The 19,370-nt window shown below is 39.8% G+C and overlaps 1 protein-coding gene across 1 annotated transcript in view; it reads right to left on the bottom strand.

Annotated features, from left to right (window-relative positions):
• Positions 1–4,406: 4,406 nt before the first annotated feature.
• The window catches only part of LOC126484188 (molybdenum cofactor biosynthesis protein 1-like), a 69,052-nt gene continuing 54,088 nt past the window's right edge, over positions 4,407–19,370 (bottom strand). The window contains exon 7 of the mRNA XM_050107601.1: positions 4,407–4,486. Within this exon, the coding sequence (XP_049963558.1) occupies positions 4,431–4,486 (56 nt within the window). The 3' untranslated portion in view covers positions 4,407–4,430. The remainder of the gene's footprint in view (positions 4,487–19,370) is intronic.

Here is a 19,370-nt window from a genome sequence, read left to right as displayed (position 1 = left end):
TGTATTCAATCCCGATGCAATTTCTATGTATCATGGTCAATGTGAAGGTCCAACGGATTCAGTAAACCTACACTGGTGCATCGGATTCTAATCCTGGTCTCCCAGGAGCCGCTCAAAACACAAACTCTTAGAAGATTCACTCTTCTTGTACTTAAGTTGGCATTGTGTTATTTGTATTCAATCCCCACGCAGTTTGTGTGTTTCATGGTCAATGTTACGGTCCAAGGGATACAGTAAACCTGCACTGGTGCATCGGAATCTATTACTGGTCTCCCAGGAGCCGCTCAAATCACAAAGTCTTAGAAGATTCACTCTTCTTGTACTTAAGTCTGCATTGTGCCAATTGTATTCAATCCCGATGCAATTTCTGTGTTTCGTGGTCAATGTGAAAGACCAAGGGATACAGTAAACCTTCATTGGTGCATCGGAGTCTAATACTGGTCTCCCAGGAGAAACTCAAAGCACAAACTCTTAGAAGATTCACTCCTAATGTACTTAAGACGGCATTGTGCATTTTGTATTCAATCCCGATCGAATTTCTGTGTTTCATGGTCAATGTGAAGGTATAAAGGATACAGTAAACCTGCACTGGTGCATCGGAATCTAATACTGGTCTCCCAGGAGCCGCTGGAAGCACAAACTCTTAGAAGATTCACTCTTCTTGTACTGAACTTGGCATTGTGTGTTTTGTATTCAATCCCGATGCAATCTCTGTTTTTCACGGTCAATGTCCTGCAAAGTAGTGTTCCACGGCCTGCACAGTCTAGAGAACATACTTCTCCGCCACTAATCCTGTGAGTGACCCAGGTGCAAGACCTGTCCCACAAATCCACCCACCACCTCCTACAGCAGTCCAGTCGCAGGCATCTCCCACCATATAAAAGGCACGATCATGTGCAAAAGCAACCTGTTAAAAATCAGCTATGCTGCAATTACCATACAATTTTCCATGTAGGGATGACAAGTAACCAACTGTTCACTCGCAGTAATGTCTAGCACCAAACTGTGGAAACCACAGACCTGACATTGCAGTTGCCAAGAGGCTGTACACCACTTCAACAACTGCTTCACTAGACATACCATTTGGATATTCCCTTCCAGTGCAAGTTTCTCTGAACTACACAGGTGGAAATTGTCTCTCCAGCACATCTAGTGCCATCCACCTGACCTAAACCTCTGCTAATTTGTTTCCCACTGTATCACTTTACCTTTTCCCTTCTCTCTTCTGTACCCACCAATCTTTTCCCATTCAGACCATGTACTGTCTTCTCCAATCACTCTGCCCCCCCACCCCTAGCAGCTACTGCGGGTGTGTACATTTGGCTGTCTGTGTGGTTTCCAAACTAAACCATGTGCATTTTAGATATGTTAGATCCATATACTTTACCTGAAACTAATTCTCTGAGGTACTGAGACTACTGCTTCCTGGCTCAGGGTTTCTATTTTCAGCTAACACAGTAGTATTGTCTACAAACAAAAGTGTATGGGACAGGATATTTACCAGTGAATCATTCACACTGGACACCAAAAAGACTGTTGTGGGGCATGTAGACAACCCCTGAGATGGTGCACCAAGGCTGTGTGACTGCAGGAGCAGACAGCAAAAACTCTACACAAAAGATGGTCCAGCACGTCTCAGAGCTTACAGTCAAAAATTATCAGGCAAGGTGTCCATATTATGCAAATTAATGTAGGATTAACAAGTGACAAATGCAGTTACCAAAGCAAATTAAATGATGAGCATGCCATCAGTATTATAGCTCTAAAGGAAATGCATTTAGGTGATAATTCAGCAGCTACATGCAAGATTACGCAATATAAAGCAATATCAATACTCCTCTCAATTGTTAGGTGCATCCACAATAAATGGAGAAAGAAACAGCTCTTGGATTATGCTGGCTTAAGCTGTCAGAAAATTAGTGATGTAGAAGTAATTAGGATAAAACTCAAAGGCCTGGTTATTACATCAGTCCACAAATCACCTAACGGAAAGTGTCTGACACTAGTCTTACACACAGCAACTAGACAGCACGTATATGTTTAAGATTTTAATTCCAAAACACAACCTGGAGATACATAAATAGAGACAAAAATAGAGAACCATTGTTCGAATGGATCAACACACAAGAAATTATCTAAGTTTGATGCCAAGGAATTTAAAAAGTTTTGGGCAGGCAGATGGAAACTGATACAAAACCTGACCCATCCATCTTTTCCACTGATGAGAACAAATTACCACTGAATCACTCAATAGTAGTACCTAAACATTTTTCAAGGAGTGTACATTGGCTCACAAAAGTTATCATTGGTGCTGAAATATCAGTTACAAAATACATTGATAAACCCTCATGGAAATTTGAAAAAGCTAACTCGATACAATACACCCAGGAAGTGGAGAGCAACCCACACTGGACACCTCAAAAGTCAGAACATTGGGAATTATTGTAGATGTAGCTAAATGGAATATCTGAAGGGAAGTAACAAAATAATGTGTACTAGGATGGGACAAACCTGCCCAAGTCCTCTACAAAGGATACCAAGTGTCTAAATAATGTTTTGATAACATTTTGTATTTAAAAATATGTGTGTGTATAAATTGTTCATGTTGATGTATATTTGACAATTTAAGAAATGGTCATGCTTAGGAACAATGTAAGAAATAGGTGTTATGTAAAAACCAGTGTGCTTTTGTTTGAAACGAAAATGGCTGTGACGCACGGAAGAGGTGCGAAAGGCGAATTGGCGTGCTACCTTGAGCAAGTTCGGGAAGTAAGTCACACAGTCTGAAGGCAGCAGTGATTGAGGTAACTCCTTTGTGGAGCAGAAGCTTTGCCTGCAAATTTTCATAAAAATGCCTCGGTTGAAGACTGCAAACAGCTTACAGCATAGCTGCGAGTTGTTGAGCTACTGTATGTAAAACTGAATGAAGCCAAGAAGAGAAATTGAGCCCATACAGCAAGAAACTTGCAGGCTGTAGTGTGGGTAGTGTAGCCATCATAACTGTTCACCACACTCAAGCCTACAGCCACCAGATAAGATTTTTTTCTATTTTTACCTTTGTACAGCATGAACCATTAATTTAAAATGTGTTTTAATAATCATTCTTGAACTTTACGGAAACTGGCTCACCCTGTCATTTCATCCTAATCATACATCTGTATAGGGTTCCTTCCTGGTGTTTGATTGATCCGAGTGTCCTGTTTTACGGACTTATGAAGTGCCAAGTTAATATAAAGAGGAACCATTTAAATTGCTTTAGTGTAAATAATAAAAATGTTTTCTTAACTATTGCAAAGTGTTATAGTTTGCTTACATAAAATTCAATCAGAGTGAAGTGCCAAGTTAATATAAAGAGGCACCATTTAAATTGCTTTAGTGTAAATAATAAAAATGTTTTCTTAACTATTGCAAAGTGTTATGGTTTGCTTACATAAAATTCAATCAGAGTGAAGCCAAGTTACTAGAACCTGTTAGATGGCTACACAGAATTATTTCAAAGAATAATAGCTTTTGAATGTAAATTCCACCAAGAAAGAGGTTTTCTTTAAGTGAAATGTTCAGTTAAAAAGTGTGTGCTTTAGTGTCTAAGTATTTAAGTTTCTTGATTATGGAAAGTGCTTTTCTAAAGGTAGTCCCCCCCACCCCGGCTAATTTTTTTTACCTTCCTTGAAGTTATCTACTGGGCTTTTTCTTTTTTAAAAACATAATGTATAAAGATGTAGCCCAAAATTGTTTAAGTGGGGTAATTTATTTGAAGTGCCAAACTAAACAGTAGCAAGAAAGTAGGCAAAATTCACATTTCTGCTTCTCCAATACTTCACTATTTCATTGCCAGGATAGGTTGGTGACCATTAAGTACATGTTTTAAACCACTAAATGAACTTGGAAATGAGTTTTCCTAGCTTCAGTATATTATTATTCATACTGTGTTCCTATCTAGCCACTGGGTAAGATCTTAGGAAAAGAAGTGAATAGTCCAATTTACTTATCCATTAGACGCAACACACGGTAAATCCTGTAAGAAGGATAACTCTATTGATTATCTTTTCCTGTAAACAGGACTATCCTTCGATAGTGTATTTTATTTTAAAACTAAACTAAATTTTAGTAAGAGGGTTATACGTGGCAACATAGAGACAGGGTTTCTGTTATTTACGTAAAAGCATACTAATATCATAATGGTAGTGTTATAAGGTCCTATTAATGTGTGGTCATGACATTTGTTAAATGTCTCACCACATTCCTATTGAAACTATTTACTCTTCTTGTAAATAACACCTATGACAATTTTATACAAATGTCCACTAAGACTTTGCTCGTCAACTTTCATTTAGGTAACAGCGATCTTTTAGATGTATTTAAATCAGTACTGTTAAGAAATACTGACTAGCTTTATTTTCAAGAATCTCAAGTTTAAGTTATACATACTGTTATCCTCCAATAAGAATCATTGGCCGATTCTTCATCTTTGACAGGTTCATCATGCCTGCAATGCAAAACATTATCTTTTGTATTAACAGATGAAATCCAACTTTTTAAATTTAATAAATGCTTATACATACATAAAGTTTCTTCAAAAAATGTATTTATGACAACTTCCTGTCACAGATAATTTTCACTGAATGTTGCAACCCAGTTATAATGCTGATGAGAAGCAAATGTTGTTCTTTTCCCTCTCTTCCTTCACCATCTCCTGTTTTGTTCACCTTGACATATTTCTACCAAACAGACTACCCCAATGGATCCACTGCTTATATTTAACACACAGTAAATTCAGTGCAAATATTTCCTTAACACAGGATGTGCATTGACGAGCTTGAATTAATCAGAAAAATATAAACAGATACTAACCGTTCCACAGCTCTTACAAAATACTTGCATTAAGTAATCATCAAAGCTACTTTTTGTACAGCAAGAGGACTAAAAGTCAAAATGGTGCTACATGCTACAGGCAGTGCAATACAATTTATTTTACTCATTGCTACAGCAATAAATGTACTTATAAAAATATTCAGACTTAGACTATAATCAAATACAGAGAGAGAAAATATTCTAACTAAAGAGATATAGCAGCCATAGGCAGAAACAAATAAAAAAACTGATACTAATCTTAGCTTTGAGGACCAAAAGTTTCTTCATCTGGAAAACACAAAAAGAGAAATGAGACTGTTCAAGAATTAAGGATGAAAATTCAGGATCTTGAGTCAAGGAAGATGGACATGATGAAATTCAGTTGCGAAAGAGCAGCAGATGATGTAATTTTAAATGCTGAGAAATAAGATCTCTTCAAGAGGAGCCACCAAAAGGTCAAATAAGTGAAGAACAAGCTGAAAATACCGGTAAACCGGCTAAAATGGCGGCAAATAGATAAAGGAAACAGAAAGAAAGTGCTGAAGAACAGGCAACCAAACAACAACAACAACAACAACAACAACAATAACAGCACATTGTAGCAATATATAATAGCAGTCCCACAACATCTGGAGGAAGATTTTCCACTAACAGAGCAATAAATTCATGAAGCCATCAAATCTTCCAAAACTTCAAAGCAACAAATGAAGACTCCACTACAGCAAAATTATTGAAATAGTCAGAACACACAAATGATCTACAACTGCTGTTTGAGAACATTTGGAAAGCTGAAGAGATTATGGAAAGCATTAATCCACAGCTATGAAAAAAAGGGGACACTCAAAATGTCAACAATGGCAGAGATGCCTCACTTCTGCCAGTGGTATACAAAATATTATCAAAAATTCTCTGGACAGAGTTGTAGAAACTTTAGACAAATAACTGGGAGAATCTCGAGGAGCTCTAGAAAGGGAAGACCCTGCACAGAGCAGATGTTTATTAGAAAATTGATAATCCTCCACAGACTGCTAATCACCAAACCTATAATAGTATCATGTATTGGTTTCAAGAAACCTTTTGATTTGGTAGGCAGAGAAATTATAGGTAAAATCATCAAAGAATTTTGTATTAAAGCAAACATAATCCTCAAAACACTAGCAAATAGGATGACTGAAGCTAAATTTATGGGAGAAGTATCTCAACCATTTGAAATAAAAACTGGTGTTAGACAAGGGGACAGTTTATCACCTTTACTGTAACACTGCATTCTAGAAAAAATAGAAAGTATCTGGAATTTGGAGAAAAAAAAATTACAAAATTGAACCAATAATTTTAGGACGAATAACAAATGGAATTAAGGTAAACTGCCTGGCTTCTGCAGATGATTCTGATATACTTTCAAAAAATCTGACAGACAGTTATTGAAAGAAATCTTTTGGAAGAAATAGCAAAGAGAGCTGGTCCCAAAATTTCAGCCGAAAAAACAACATTGATGACAATTTCAAACAATGCATCAACATTCTTAGAAAAACAAAAATGTAAAATAGCATTAGTAAGTAAATTTAAATATATTGGACAAACTGTACAACAAAATGGACTAGAAGAATTAACAGTAGATGCAAGAGTCAGAAAGCTGGAGAGAGCAAATCGTTTTACAAAGGATATTTACAACAAGAAATGTACAACTAAAAAAAAAAAAACTAAAACACTATCCCACAGTGGTATGACCAGGATGTTTATATGGATGAGGATGCCTAATGATGAACTATAAGCTGGACAGAACAGAGGTTCCTCAAAGGAGCATTATTAGAAAATAATGGTTGCAATACAAGCTACAGATGGCTGGAAAATGAGAAGTAATGAGGAGATCTACAAAAATTTTGAGAAAATATCAGAAGTAATGGCTAAAAGAAGATTAATCTTTTTTTAGAGACCTCTACTGAATGAGTAGTACTGGAAGAAGGACTCAATGATAGCATGGATTACAGAAATAAGAAAGAAACAACATCAAACAATCAGAAATAATAGAAAGAAACCTTTTTACAGATAAAATACTGAATTTAAAAGGATCATCACCTCTCCAAGATCAAAATTAATTTCATCCCTCTCAATAAGACCGTGAAAACCGAAAATAAAATTCATAAATATGATATTGCGAAGATCAAAATCAATCAAAACATATTGGAACAATGCCACCAGTAACTGACAGTTGAATCCCATAAATGGGCAGACATTGCCTCCATGATCCAACAAGCAGCTAATACTACAATCCTGACAGCTAAAAAGAGGAATCATACATGGTGGAATGAGGTTTGTGGTGAGGTGGTGGCCCAAACAGCAAGTGCATGCAAAAAGTGGAATTCTACCAGGAGTCCTGATGATTTTGATGTATTCCATGAAGTTCGAAAATATGCAGCCAGAACTCTATGAAGGTCTAAGCAATTGCATGAGAAACAGCAGTTAGAATAGATCGATCAGCGTTTCCAGATAAACAATGTCAGAGACTTCTATCAGACGTTCAAATCGAACTTGAAAGGATACCAAGCCCCTAGTTTTTGTTTTAAAGACGAAAATGGAAAGCTCAGTGTTGTGTACATAGTTCCGCATATTCAGCGCGTACACAAATTTCCCACTAGAGTGCGCCCCGCTAATCAAAACAGCGCAGGCGCAGCGCTCATCCATCTCCGCACTATGAGATGGCGCTGCCATAGAGACGGACCAAATTCTGCTTCCGCCGATCCGCGTATTAACACACTCCTGGAAATTGAAATAAGAACACCGTGAATTCATTGTCCCAGGAAGGGGAAACTTTATTGACACATTCCTAGGGTCAGATACATCACATGATCACACTGACAGAACCACAGGCACATAGACACAGGCAACAGAGCATGCACAATGTCGGCACTAGTACAGTGTATATCCACCTTTCGCAGCAATGCAGGCTGCTATTCTCCCATGGAGACGATCGTAGAGATGCTGGATGTAGTCCTGTGGAACGGCTTGCCATGCCATTTCCACCTGGCGCCTCAGTTGGACCAGCGTTCGTGCTGGACGTGCAGACCGCGTGAGACGACGCTTCATCCAGTCCCAAACATGCTCAATGGGGGACAGATCCGGAGATCTTGCTGGCCAGGGTAGTTGACTTACACCTTCTAGAGCACGTTGGGTGGCACGGGATACATGCGGACGTGCATTGTCCTGTTGGAACAGCAAGTTCCCTTGCCGGTCTAGGAATGGTAGAACGATGGGTTCGATGACGGTTTGGATGTACCGTGCACTATTCAGTGTCCCCTCGACGATCACCAGTGGTGTACAGCCAGTGTAGGAGATCGCTCCCCACACCATGATGCCGGGTGTTGGCCCTGTGTGCCTCGGTCGTATGCAGTCCTGATTGTGGCGCTCACCTGCACGGCGCCAAACACGCATACGACCATCATTGGCACCAAGGCAGAAGCGACTCTCATCGCTGAAGATGACACGTCTCCATTCGTCCATCCATTCACGCCTGTCGCGATACCACTGGAGACGGGCTGCACGATGTTGGGGCGTGAGCGGAAGACGGCCTAACGGTGTGCGTGACCGTAGCCCAGCTTCATGGAGACGGTTGCGAATGGTCCTCGCCGATACCCCAGGAGCAACAGTGTCCCTAATTTGCTGGAAAGTGGCGGTGCGGTCCCCTACGGCACTGCGTAGGATCCTACGGTCTTGGCGTGCATCCGTGCGTCGCTGCGGTCCGGTCCCAGGTCGACGGGCACGTGCTCCTTCCGCCGACCACTGGCGACAACATCGATGTACTGTGGAGACCTCACGCCCCACGTGTTGAGCAATTCGGCGGTACGTCCACCCGGCCTCCCGCATGCCCACTATACGCCCTCGCTCAAAGTCCGTCAACTGCACATACGGTTCACGTCCACGCTGTCGCGACATGCTACCAGTGTTAAAGACTGCGATGGAGCTCCGTATGCCACGGCAAACTGGCTGACACTGACGGCGGCAGTGCACAAATGCTGCGCAGCTAGCGCCATTCGACGGCCAACACCGCGGTTCCTGGTGTGTCCGCTGTGCCGTGCGTGTGATCATTGCTTGTACAGCCCTCTCGCAGTGTCCGGAGCAAGTCTGGTAGGTCTGACACACCGGTGTCAATGTGTTCTTTTTTCCATTTCCAGGAGTGTATGTAACGCAGCCAATGAGATTGCTGCTAACATAGAACATTTTCTCCTCGCGCATCACACTCGCGCAGTGATACATGAACGTGCGAGGTATTATAACGAGTGTAAAGACCTTCGATCAGTCAGTCTGCATTTGTCTGCACCAGTCTGTATGAGTCTGCATTAGTCTGTACCAGTCTGCATTAGTCTGTACCAGTCCGTCGAGTTCTACAATTGTCTGTACCAGTCCATAGTCAAGATTCAGTCTGCGCCTGATAAGATTACCATATTCCTGTACATAGCCATGAAGATAAATGTATAGACACTTTTGTCAAGTATCTGAGATATATGTGAGAATAAGATTAACGTACCAATCCCAAAGAACTTCAGATTGTCAACTGTAAATAGCATCCAGAACCAAGTTAAGTAATTTTTATATTTGTTATTATTTTAGTAAATGTGTGTGAAAATTAATCAAATTCTGTTTAAAGTTGGTCACCGTCAATCTGCTACTCTAAGCATGCAAGTGGCATTTCTATCATCTGACCGAATGGCAGAAGATAAACACACCATGATAAGACCACGAGACATATTGCTGACACTCGCTTACTTCGTTAGAGCAACAAGTCAAATAATCTGATGGTGTGTGTACTGAAGGTCTTACAGTATGCACACCACACTCGGCCTGACCAACAAAGAAAACTGCAAGATCATGTCTCGTTACTTTGAAAACCTACTTAATTGTGATGAACCGAAAGAAAGATTCCCTGCATGTGCCCCAATCCACAAACTACCCCTAATCTCCATCTAGTAAAGAGGAGACCAAAGAGATCATCAACAACTTTAAGAATAATAAGGCAGCTGGAGAGGATTCAATAGTGGTGGAACTACTGAAGCTGGCAAATAATGAAACTCTAGATATACTAGTCCAACTTTTTGAGGAGATCTGGAGAGCTGGGATGATACCAACTGAACGGCAGTCAGCTTTAATCCATCGTCTACACAAAAAAGGTGATAAATAGAATGTCAATAACTATAGGGGTACCTCATTAGTATCTGTTCCATATAAGATTCTCTCCAAAGTGATACAGAATAGAATAGAAGGTCATTGTAACCAACTGATTGGGGACTATCAAGCTGGTTTCCGAAAGGGCGATTCTTGCGCAGAACAGATCTTTAGCCTGAAGAACATCATCAGGTCCAAAAAACTGGAAGAAATAACTATGTGGTCATGTTTGTTGATTTTCAAAAAGTATATGACTCCATCGACTGACAGGCATTAATGAATATTTTGGAAAAGTTTGGGATGGATAATACCTCAAGAAAGCTGATCAAACAAACTCTTACTAACACAGCGTCAAAAATTAAATTTATGGGTGAGGTATCTAAACCCTTTACAATCAGAACGGACATAAGACGAGGAGATGGACTATCCCTCTCCTTTTCAATTGTGTCTTGGAAAAGGTCACTCGAGAGTGGAGAAAGTTATTAGCCCAAGAAGAAACAAATGAAGAGTGGTTCAGACTTGGTCCTAAGAACAAAGGGGTGTGCATTGACTGCTTAGATTTTGCGGCTGACCTGGCCATTTTTGCTAACAACATAGAGTCAGCAGTCAACAAGATAAATAGGCTGTCAGAAATTGCTGAAAAAAGTTAGACTCCAGATCTCTATTCAAAAGACAAAATATATGACGAACATCTGTAACGGACCTGAATGGATGATAACCAACCTGGGAAAAAATCGGATGAGTTAAGAATTTCAGGTATCTCGGTGAAGTCATCCACCAGGAGAATGGATTAAAAGAAGAAGCAATTGCCAGGATGAGGAAGTTAGACCAAGCATACCAACTGACAAAGAATACTTATAACAAAAAGTCTATGAGTATGTGGGCCAAGTTCCAACATTATAATACAGTTGTAAAACCTGAGGGCTTATAAGCATCCAAAACTTTGACCACGAATAGACAAGGTCAAGCTGAGCGGCTGGAAAAGCGTGAGTGTAGGATATTAAGGAAAATCCTAAGGTAATAGATGGGTCGATGGACAATGGCGAATGAGAGCAAATGAGGAATCGTGCAGCAAGACAGAACCTATCACAGCATCCATTACAAAGAAATGATTGTTTTTTATGGTCATCTCATGAAAATGGACGGTGATCGACTATCAAAAAGAATACAGAGTTTCATCCTATCTAAGAAAACGAGGCCGAGATGGTTCAAAGAATGTGAAAAAGATCTTAAGCAGATTGGTATCTCAGAGAGAAATTCCTGAAAGGAACAAATTTAGAAGAATGGTGACCAACTACCAAGGTTTTAACATGGCATCAACATCCGAAAGACAGTGAGGACCCTTATCTGAAGGGCATAAAAAGGTACTTCTTGGAGGGGCTCAGAAGATACTGGCAGGAAGTCAAAGCTGGAGCAAGAACAAGACATGGACACTACAGTGAAGTCGGTTGTTACCACGCAGTCCATAAAGACTCACCTCGATAAAAAAAATAAATAAATAAAAATAAAAGGCTTTCGATGCAGAAGAAATAGGGGATTGAGAACAACACGAATAGAATAAAGGGGGAAAAACATGAGGAGGAGATGGATGAGTACTGGAAAAACAGGAGACGACAAGGGAAGAAGAAGAAGTGAAGTTATTACATGATGAGAGATGGTGATTGCATTTGATTTGATTCAGTTTTCGTTACATACACCGAAAAAATGAGATGATTCTCAAGGGTGTGGAACATGTCAGAATGTATAACACAAAACATTTTAATATAATGAATACTACCCTGATCATTTGTCACGAGATTGTCAAAATAGGTGAATACAATACAGTAAACTGGAGAAGCTAATATTTACAGAATTAATACGCTGTCAGAATGAAATATTGTTGTTGTTGTTGTTGTTGTGGTCTTCAGTCCTGAGACTGGTTTGATGCAGCTCTCCATGCTACTCTATCCTGTGCAAGCTTTTTCATCTCCCAGTACCTACTGCAACCTACATCCTTCTGAATCTGCTTAGTGTATTCATCTCTTGGTCTCCCTCTACGATTTTTACCCTCCACGCTGCCCTCCAATACTAAATTGGTGATCCCTTGATGCCTCAGAACATGTCCTACCAACCGATCCCTTCTTCTGGTCAAGTGTGCCACAAACTTCTCTTCTCCCCAATCCTATTCAATACTTCCTCATTAGTTATGTGATCTACCCATCTAATCTTCAGCATTCTTCTGTAGCACCACATTTCGAAAGCTTCTATTCTCTTCTTGTCCAAACTATTTATCGTCCATGTTTCACTTCCATACATGGCTACACTCCATACGAATACTTTCAGAAATGACTTCCTGACACTTAAATCTATACTGGATGTTAACAAATTTCTCTTCTTCAGAAACGCTTTCCTTGCCATTGCCAGCCTACATTTTATATCCTCTCTACTTCGACCATCATCAGTTATTTTGCTCCCCAAATAGCAAAACTCCTTTACTACTTTAAGTGTCTCATTTCCTAATCTAATTCCCTCAGCATCACCCGACTTAATTAGACTACATTCCATTATCCTTGTTTTGCTTTTGTTGATGTTCATCTTATATCCTCCTTTCAAGACACTGTCCATTCCATTCAACTGCTCCTCCAAGTCCTTTGCTGTCTCTGACAGAATTACAATGTCATCGGCGAACCTCAAAGTTTTTATTTCTTCTCCATGAATTTTAATACCTACCCCGAATTTTTCTTTTGTTTCCTTTACTGCTTGCGCAATATACAGATTGAACAACATCGGGGAGAGGCTACAACCCTGTCTTACTCCCTTCCCAACCACTGCTTCCCTTTCATGTCCCTTGACTCTTATAACTGCCATCTGGTTTCTGTACAAATTGTAAATAGCCTTTCGCTCCCTGTATTTTACCCCTGACACCTTTAGAATTTGAAAGAGAGTATTCCAGTCAACATTGTCAAAAGCTTTCTCTAAGTCTACAAATGCTAGAAACATAGGTTTGCCTTTCCTTAATCTTTCTTCTAAGATAAGTCGTAAGGTCAGTATTGCCTCACGTGTTCCAGTGTTTCTACGGAATCCAAACTGATCTACCCCGAGGTTGGCTTCTACTAGTTTTTCCATTCGTCTGTAAAGAATTCGTGTTAGTATTTTGCAGCTGTGACTTATTAAGCTGATAGTTCGGTAATTTTCACATCTGTCAACACCTGCTTTCTTTGGGATTGGAATTATTATATTCTTCTTGAAGTCTGAGGGTATTTCGCCTGTTTCATACATCTTGCTCACCAGATGGTAGAGTTTTGTCAGGACTGGCTCTCCCACGGCCGTCAGTAGTTCCAATGGAATATTGTCTACTCCGGGGGCCTTGTTTCGACTCAGGTCTTTCAGTGCTCTGTCAAACTCTTCACGCAGTATCATATCTCCCATTTCATCTTCATCTACATCCTCTTCCATTTCCATAATATTGTCCTCAAGTACATCACCCTTGTATAGACCCTCTATATACTCCTTCCACCTTTCTGCTTTCCCTTCTTTGCTTAGAACTGGGTTTCCATCTGAGGTCTTGATATTCATACAAGTCGTTCTCTTATCTCCAAAGGTCTCTTTAATTTTCCTGTAGGCGGTATCTATCTTACCCCTAGTGAGATAGGCCTCTACATCTTTACATTTGTCCTCTAGCCATCCCTGCTTAGCCATTTTGCACTTCCTGTCGATCTCATTTTTGAGACGTTTGTATTCCTTTTTGCCTGTTTCACTTACTGCATTTTTATATTTTCTCCTTTCATCAATTAAATTCAATATTTCTTCTGTTACCCAAGGATTTCTACTACCTCTCGTCTTTTTACCTACTTGATCCTCTGCTGCCTTCACTACTTCATCCCTCAAAGCTACCCATTCTTCTTCTACTGTATTTATTTCCCCCATTCCTGTCAATTGCTCCCTTATGCTCTCCCTGAATCTCTGTACAACCTCTGGTTCTTTTAGTTTATCCAGGTCCCATCTCCTTAAATTCCCACCTTTTTGCAGTTTCTTCAGTTTTAATCTACAGGCCATAACCAATAGATTGTGGTCAGAGTCCACATCTGCCCCTGGAAATGTCTTACAATTTAAAACCTGGTTCCTAAATCTCTGTCTTACCATTATATAATCTATCTGATACCTTTTAGTATCGCCAGGGTTCTTCCATGTATACAACCTTCTTTCATGATTCTTAAACCAAGTGTTAGTTATGATTATGTTGTGCTCTGTGCAAAATTCGACCAGGCGGCTTCCTCTTTCATTTCTGTCCCCCAGTCCATATTCACCTACTATGTTTCCTTCTCTCCCTTTTCCTACACTCGAATTCCAGTCACCCATGACTATTAAATTTTTGTCTCCCTTCACAATCTGAATAATTTCTTTTATTTCATCATACATTTCTTCAGTTTCTTCGTCATCCGCAGAGCTAGTTGGCATATAAACTTGTACTACTGTAGTAGGCGTGGGCTTCGTATCTATCTTGGCCACAATAATGCGTTCACTATGCTGTTTGTAGTAGCTTACCCGCATTCCTATTATCCTATTCATTATTAAACCTACTCCTGCATTACCCCTATTTGATTTTGTGTTTATAACCCTGTAGTCACCTGACCAGAAGTCTTGTTCCTCCTGCCACCGAACTTCACTAATTCCCACTATATCTAACTTCAACCTATCCATTTCCCTTTTTAAATTTTCTAACCTACCTGCCCGATTAAGGGATCTGATATTCCACGCTCCGATCCGTAGAACACCAGTTTTCTTTCTCCTGATAACGACATCCTCTTGCGTAGTCCCCGCCCGGAGATCCGAATGGGGGACTATTTTACCTCCGGAATATTTTACCCAAGAGGACGCCATCATCATGTAATCATACAGTAAAGCTGCATGCCCTCGGGAAAAATTACGGCTGTAGTCTCCCCTTGCTTTCAGCCGTTCGCAGTACCAGCACAGCAAGGCCGTTTTGATTATTGTTACAAGGCCAGATCAGTCAATCATCCAGACTGTTGCCCTTGCAACTACTGAAAAGGCTGCTGCCCCTCTTCAGGAACCACACGTTTGTCTGGCCTCTCAACAGATACCCCTCCATTGTGGTTGCACCTACGGTACGGCTATCTGTATTGCTGAGGCACGCAAGCCTCCCCACCAACGGCAAGGTCCATGGTTCATGGGGGGGGGGGAAACATTGTTATGCACTATTAATAAATTTATGTTATGCACTATTAATAAATTTAGCATACACAAAATACCTAATATTGACTGTTGCAACCAAGTACTGTCAAAACTTAAATCTAACATATTTTTACTTACGCTGGCCTAACAGTCTCTGTTAGGATATTCATCTGTAGAGTAGAAGGCATTGCCTATCAAAAAGTCATTCAAACTCTGTTTAAACTGTGCTTTATCTGAAACCAAGTTTTTAATGGTTGCTGGTAATTTATTGAAAATGTGTGTTCCTGAATATTGGGCCCCCTTTTGGACCAACATAAGTGATTTTAGGTCTTTATGTAGATTGTTCTTATTCCTAGTATTGATAATATGTATTGAGCTATTTGTTGGAAATATAGATATATAACTTGCATCAAATTTCATTATGGAGTAAGTATACTGAGAAGCAATGGTTGGAATTCAAAGTTCCTCGTATAGGTTCTGCACGATGTTCTTCAAAGACTGGTCCCAGATACTCCATTGCACCATTCACCAAACCTGATAACCCCGAGCCGTCAGTAACAAAAATTAAGTCTTGCTTAAGAGATTTACAGCACTACATGCACTTGTTACCAAAGTCTCATTTACTTTTAGAGCTATCGGTTCCACTTCCTTTTTGGCCCCACTTCTCTCTGTCTTCACTATATCCCATACAGTTCTTATTTTGTTGCCCGATACAATTATCTTTTTCTCTTAATAAAGCTACTTCGATTTCTGGATCACTTGATTCAATATTTTGCAGTATTCTTTGCAATGCATTACAATTCTAATATCAGAAATGTTCCTAGATAGTAGATACAGTCTCCTTTTTGCCCCACATGATATCTTTATTCCTTGTGTAATCCATGGTTTATCTTTTGACTTCTGTGTGATCTGAGTTACCTTTAGGGGAAAACAAGTTTCAAAAGAGGAGGTAACTTTATTAATAAATGCTTTGTATTTTCCATTTGAGTCAGGTAAACATCTCTCCAGTTCATGTCTTTGAGCAATTTCCTGAATTCCTCAATTTCTGGCTTATTTATTATCCTCCTGTACTCAGATTTAATATTTTTTTATCCTGACAAGTTTCAACATTTAACACAAGATGCTGCATGTCGTGATCAGATAGTCCATTTACTATTGGTTTTGTGATATGACTTTTTTCCTCTAGATTTGTTCATAAAGATATTATCAATAGCAGTCTCAGAGCATTTACATATCCTAGCTGCAAAGTTCACAGTAGGAACTAAATTGAATGATAGTGTTAAAAACACCAGCAACCACTATTTCCTCTTCTTTTTTTTTTACACAAGCTATTCCTTTCGCTTTGTGAAATGAAGCACTGCCTAGTTCCAAAACACAGGACTACTATGACAAGGTGAAATGTTCTCAGAGTGCTACATGTATGACAGTAAATGTAATCCGCACTACAGTTGTTTTCTGAGTAGTTATGCTGTGTGTGTTTCATTCAATCAGATGAAATGGAATAAAATCATCAATTTATTTATTTTGGCTCTTTATCACCAAGATACATTCAATGTTGGTTGAGGTTTATCTTTTGAATTCACTCCAGTGTAGATTCTCAAAATTTTATCAGTTGTCAAAGTACTTGTAACACAGTTTCCGAATTTACTGCCATCCAGGAAAGTCTCCCACTCAAATTATTCTCAGAGACTGAGAGCTGGCTGAAACCCAGAGTAGAAAGCTCTCACATATTTAGTGATTAATGGAATATATATCGGAAAGGCAGGTTAGACACTGTAGGAGAGGGAGTGTCCATTGTCTCTATTGAGGTCAAAGCTGATTGTGACAGTGAAGTTACCTGGTTGCCTATAACAAGTCTATGTGAAATCACGTTAATTAATGGATGTTTTAATCATCCACCCGGTTTTGCTATGACAGTTTTGGAGCCATTCAAAGAAAGTCTACAGACAGTAGCACGTAAATACCTAGATCATGCAATGCTAGTTGGAGGTTAATTTAGCCTACTGAGTATAGATGGTAGCCTATGGCTTTATTTCAGGGGGTGCAGTCAATCTTGTGAAGCACTTTTGAATGTGGTTTTCGAAAATTGTCTTGAGCACCTAGTTTGGCATGCCACATGCAATGGAAATATCTTAGACCTTGTAGTTACAAACAGCCCAGATATCATCAATGACTTCAGCATAGAGATGGGGATTAATAATCATGATAACATCATAACAACAAAGATTACAAAAATTAATAAATCAGTCAAGAAGGCTAGGAAAATGTTCATGCCAGAAAGAGCAGATAAGCAGATGTTAGCATCTCACTTAGACAGAACTGACATCACTTAGTTCCCACTTAGTTCCATTAAGATGGACATAGAGAGATTATGGTCAAAGCTTAAATAGATCATGAATTGCACTCTCAACAAGTCTGTACCTAGTAAACGAATTATGGATGCAAAAGAGCCACTGTGGTTTAACAATGAAATTCAGAAAATACTGAGGAAGGAAAAGCTACTGCACTCTTAGTTCAAACGAGAATGCCAAATGCCAACAAGGAAAGGTTACTACCACTGTCATACCTCAGCAAAAGATCTGGCTGAGAAGCAGGGGAAATTATTGTCCTATGTAAAATCACTAAGTGAGTCAAAGTTTTCCATCAAGTCACTTGACCAGTCTGGTGTGGCAGTAGGAGATAAATGTTTTAAATTTTGCATTCAAGAAATCATTCATGCAAGAGAATCATATAAACATACCGTCATTTGACAATAGCACAAAGACACCTAACAACAATCACCACAAGAGGCCAGCGCTAGCACAAGTTGTTCACATGATATTCGTTGGACTGTTGCCTGTAAACACATGCCATGTCAGTGCTCTTGGAAGAGAGCTGTGGCAGTGACACGGCTCTGTTGTTGTTCCTGTGTAGTGATCTGCAATGACGGGACGGTACAGGGGGGGGGGGGGGGGGGTCGAGATTCAAGCAGTAATTAAGAACTTCATAAAGAAAGGTATGAAAGCGAAGGACATTCATGCTGATTTCCAGAATACACCAGGGGACTCTGCTCCTTTGTCTTCAACTGTTGCCAAGTGGATAAATGAATTTAAATTTGGTCAGGAGAGCTTAGATGATGATCATCCATGAATAGGTCAGCCAAGATGTGTCACTACTCTAGAAATCATTGCAAAAGTGCGCATAATGATCAAGGAGGATCACCAATTTAGAGGGCATGAAATTGCTCACGCTTGCCAGATGTATCTGAAAGGTATTCACAAGATGGGTGCCGCGACTCTTGACGCTGGGTCAAAAACGCATGAGAATGGACATATCACAACAATGTTTGGCCTGTTTTAGGAGAAACAAACAAGATCTTTTGTGCTGGTTTGTGACCACGAAGAAACTTTGTTTTACTACTATACCCCAGAGACAAAGCAACAATCAAAGCAGTGGAAACATGCTGAATCTCCGCCGCCAAACTCCTTCAGCGGGGAAGGACTTGGCGTCAGTGTTCTGGGATGCGCCACCAAATTCCTTCAGCGGGGAAGATCATGGCATCAGTGTTCTGGGACGTGAAGGGGATTCTGTTTGTACATTGTCTCCCCACTGGGCAAACAATTACTGGAGAATACTATGCTAACCTTCTGGACAAATTATAACAAAAGGTATGCGAAAAAGGCCAGGTTTAATAAGGAAGAAAGTCATCTAGCATCAAGCCAATGCACGCTCACACGCGTGTGCCATCGCCATGGTAAAATTACACAAACTAAGGTATGAATTGTTGCCACACGTGCCTCTTCCCTAAACTGAAAATTTTTCTTTGTGGATGAAGATTCACTTAAATGAAGAATTGGTAGCCTGAGTTGACAACTATTTTGTGGGCCTGGAGGAAAATCATTGTCGAGATGGGATCAAGGTATTGGAACACTGTTGGACCAAGTGAATTAATCTACAAGCAGGGTACATTGAAAAACAAAAAAGTTTCAGTGACATAAGTACTTTTTTTCTATTCTGTTTCAAGAACTTTTCAAACCACCCTCGTAAGCATCCCTGACACCTGAAATAATTAAAAACAAATAAGTCGCCAGTTGCAGATGGAATCTCAATTTGGTTTTACAAAGAGTGCTATATGGCACTGGACCCTTACTTAGCTTGTATTTATTGTGAATCTCTCACCCAGCAGAAAGACCTAAGCAACTGGGGAAAAA

Source organism: Schistocerca serialis, chromosome 6, assembly GCF_023864345.2.
Source record: "Schistocerca serialis cubense isolate TAMUIC-IGC-003099 chromosome 6, iqSchSeri2.2, whole genome shotgun sequence".
Taxonomy (NCBI): Eukaryota; Metazoa; Arthropoda; class Insecta; order Orthoptera; family Acrididae; genus Schistocerca; species Schistocerca serialis.
The sequence above is the reverse complement of the archived record's forward strand: the minus strand, read 5'-3'. Positions and strand labels throughout refer to the sequence as shown.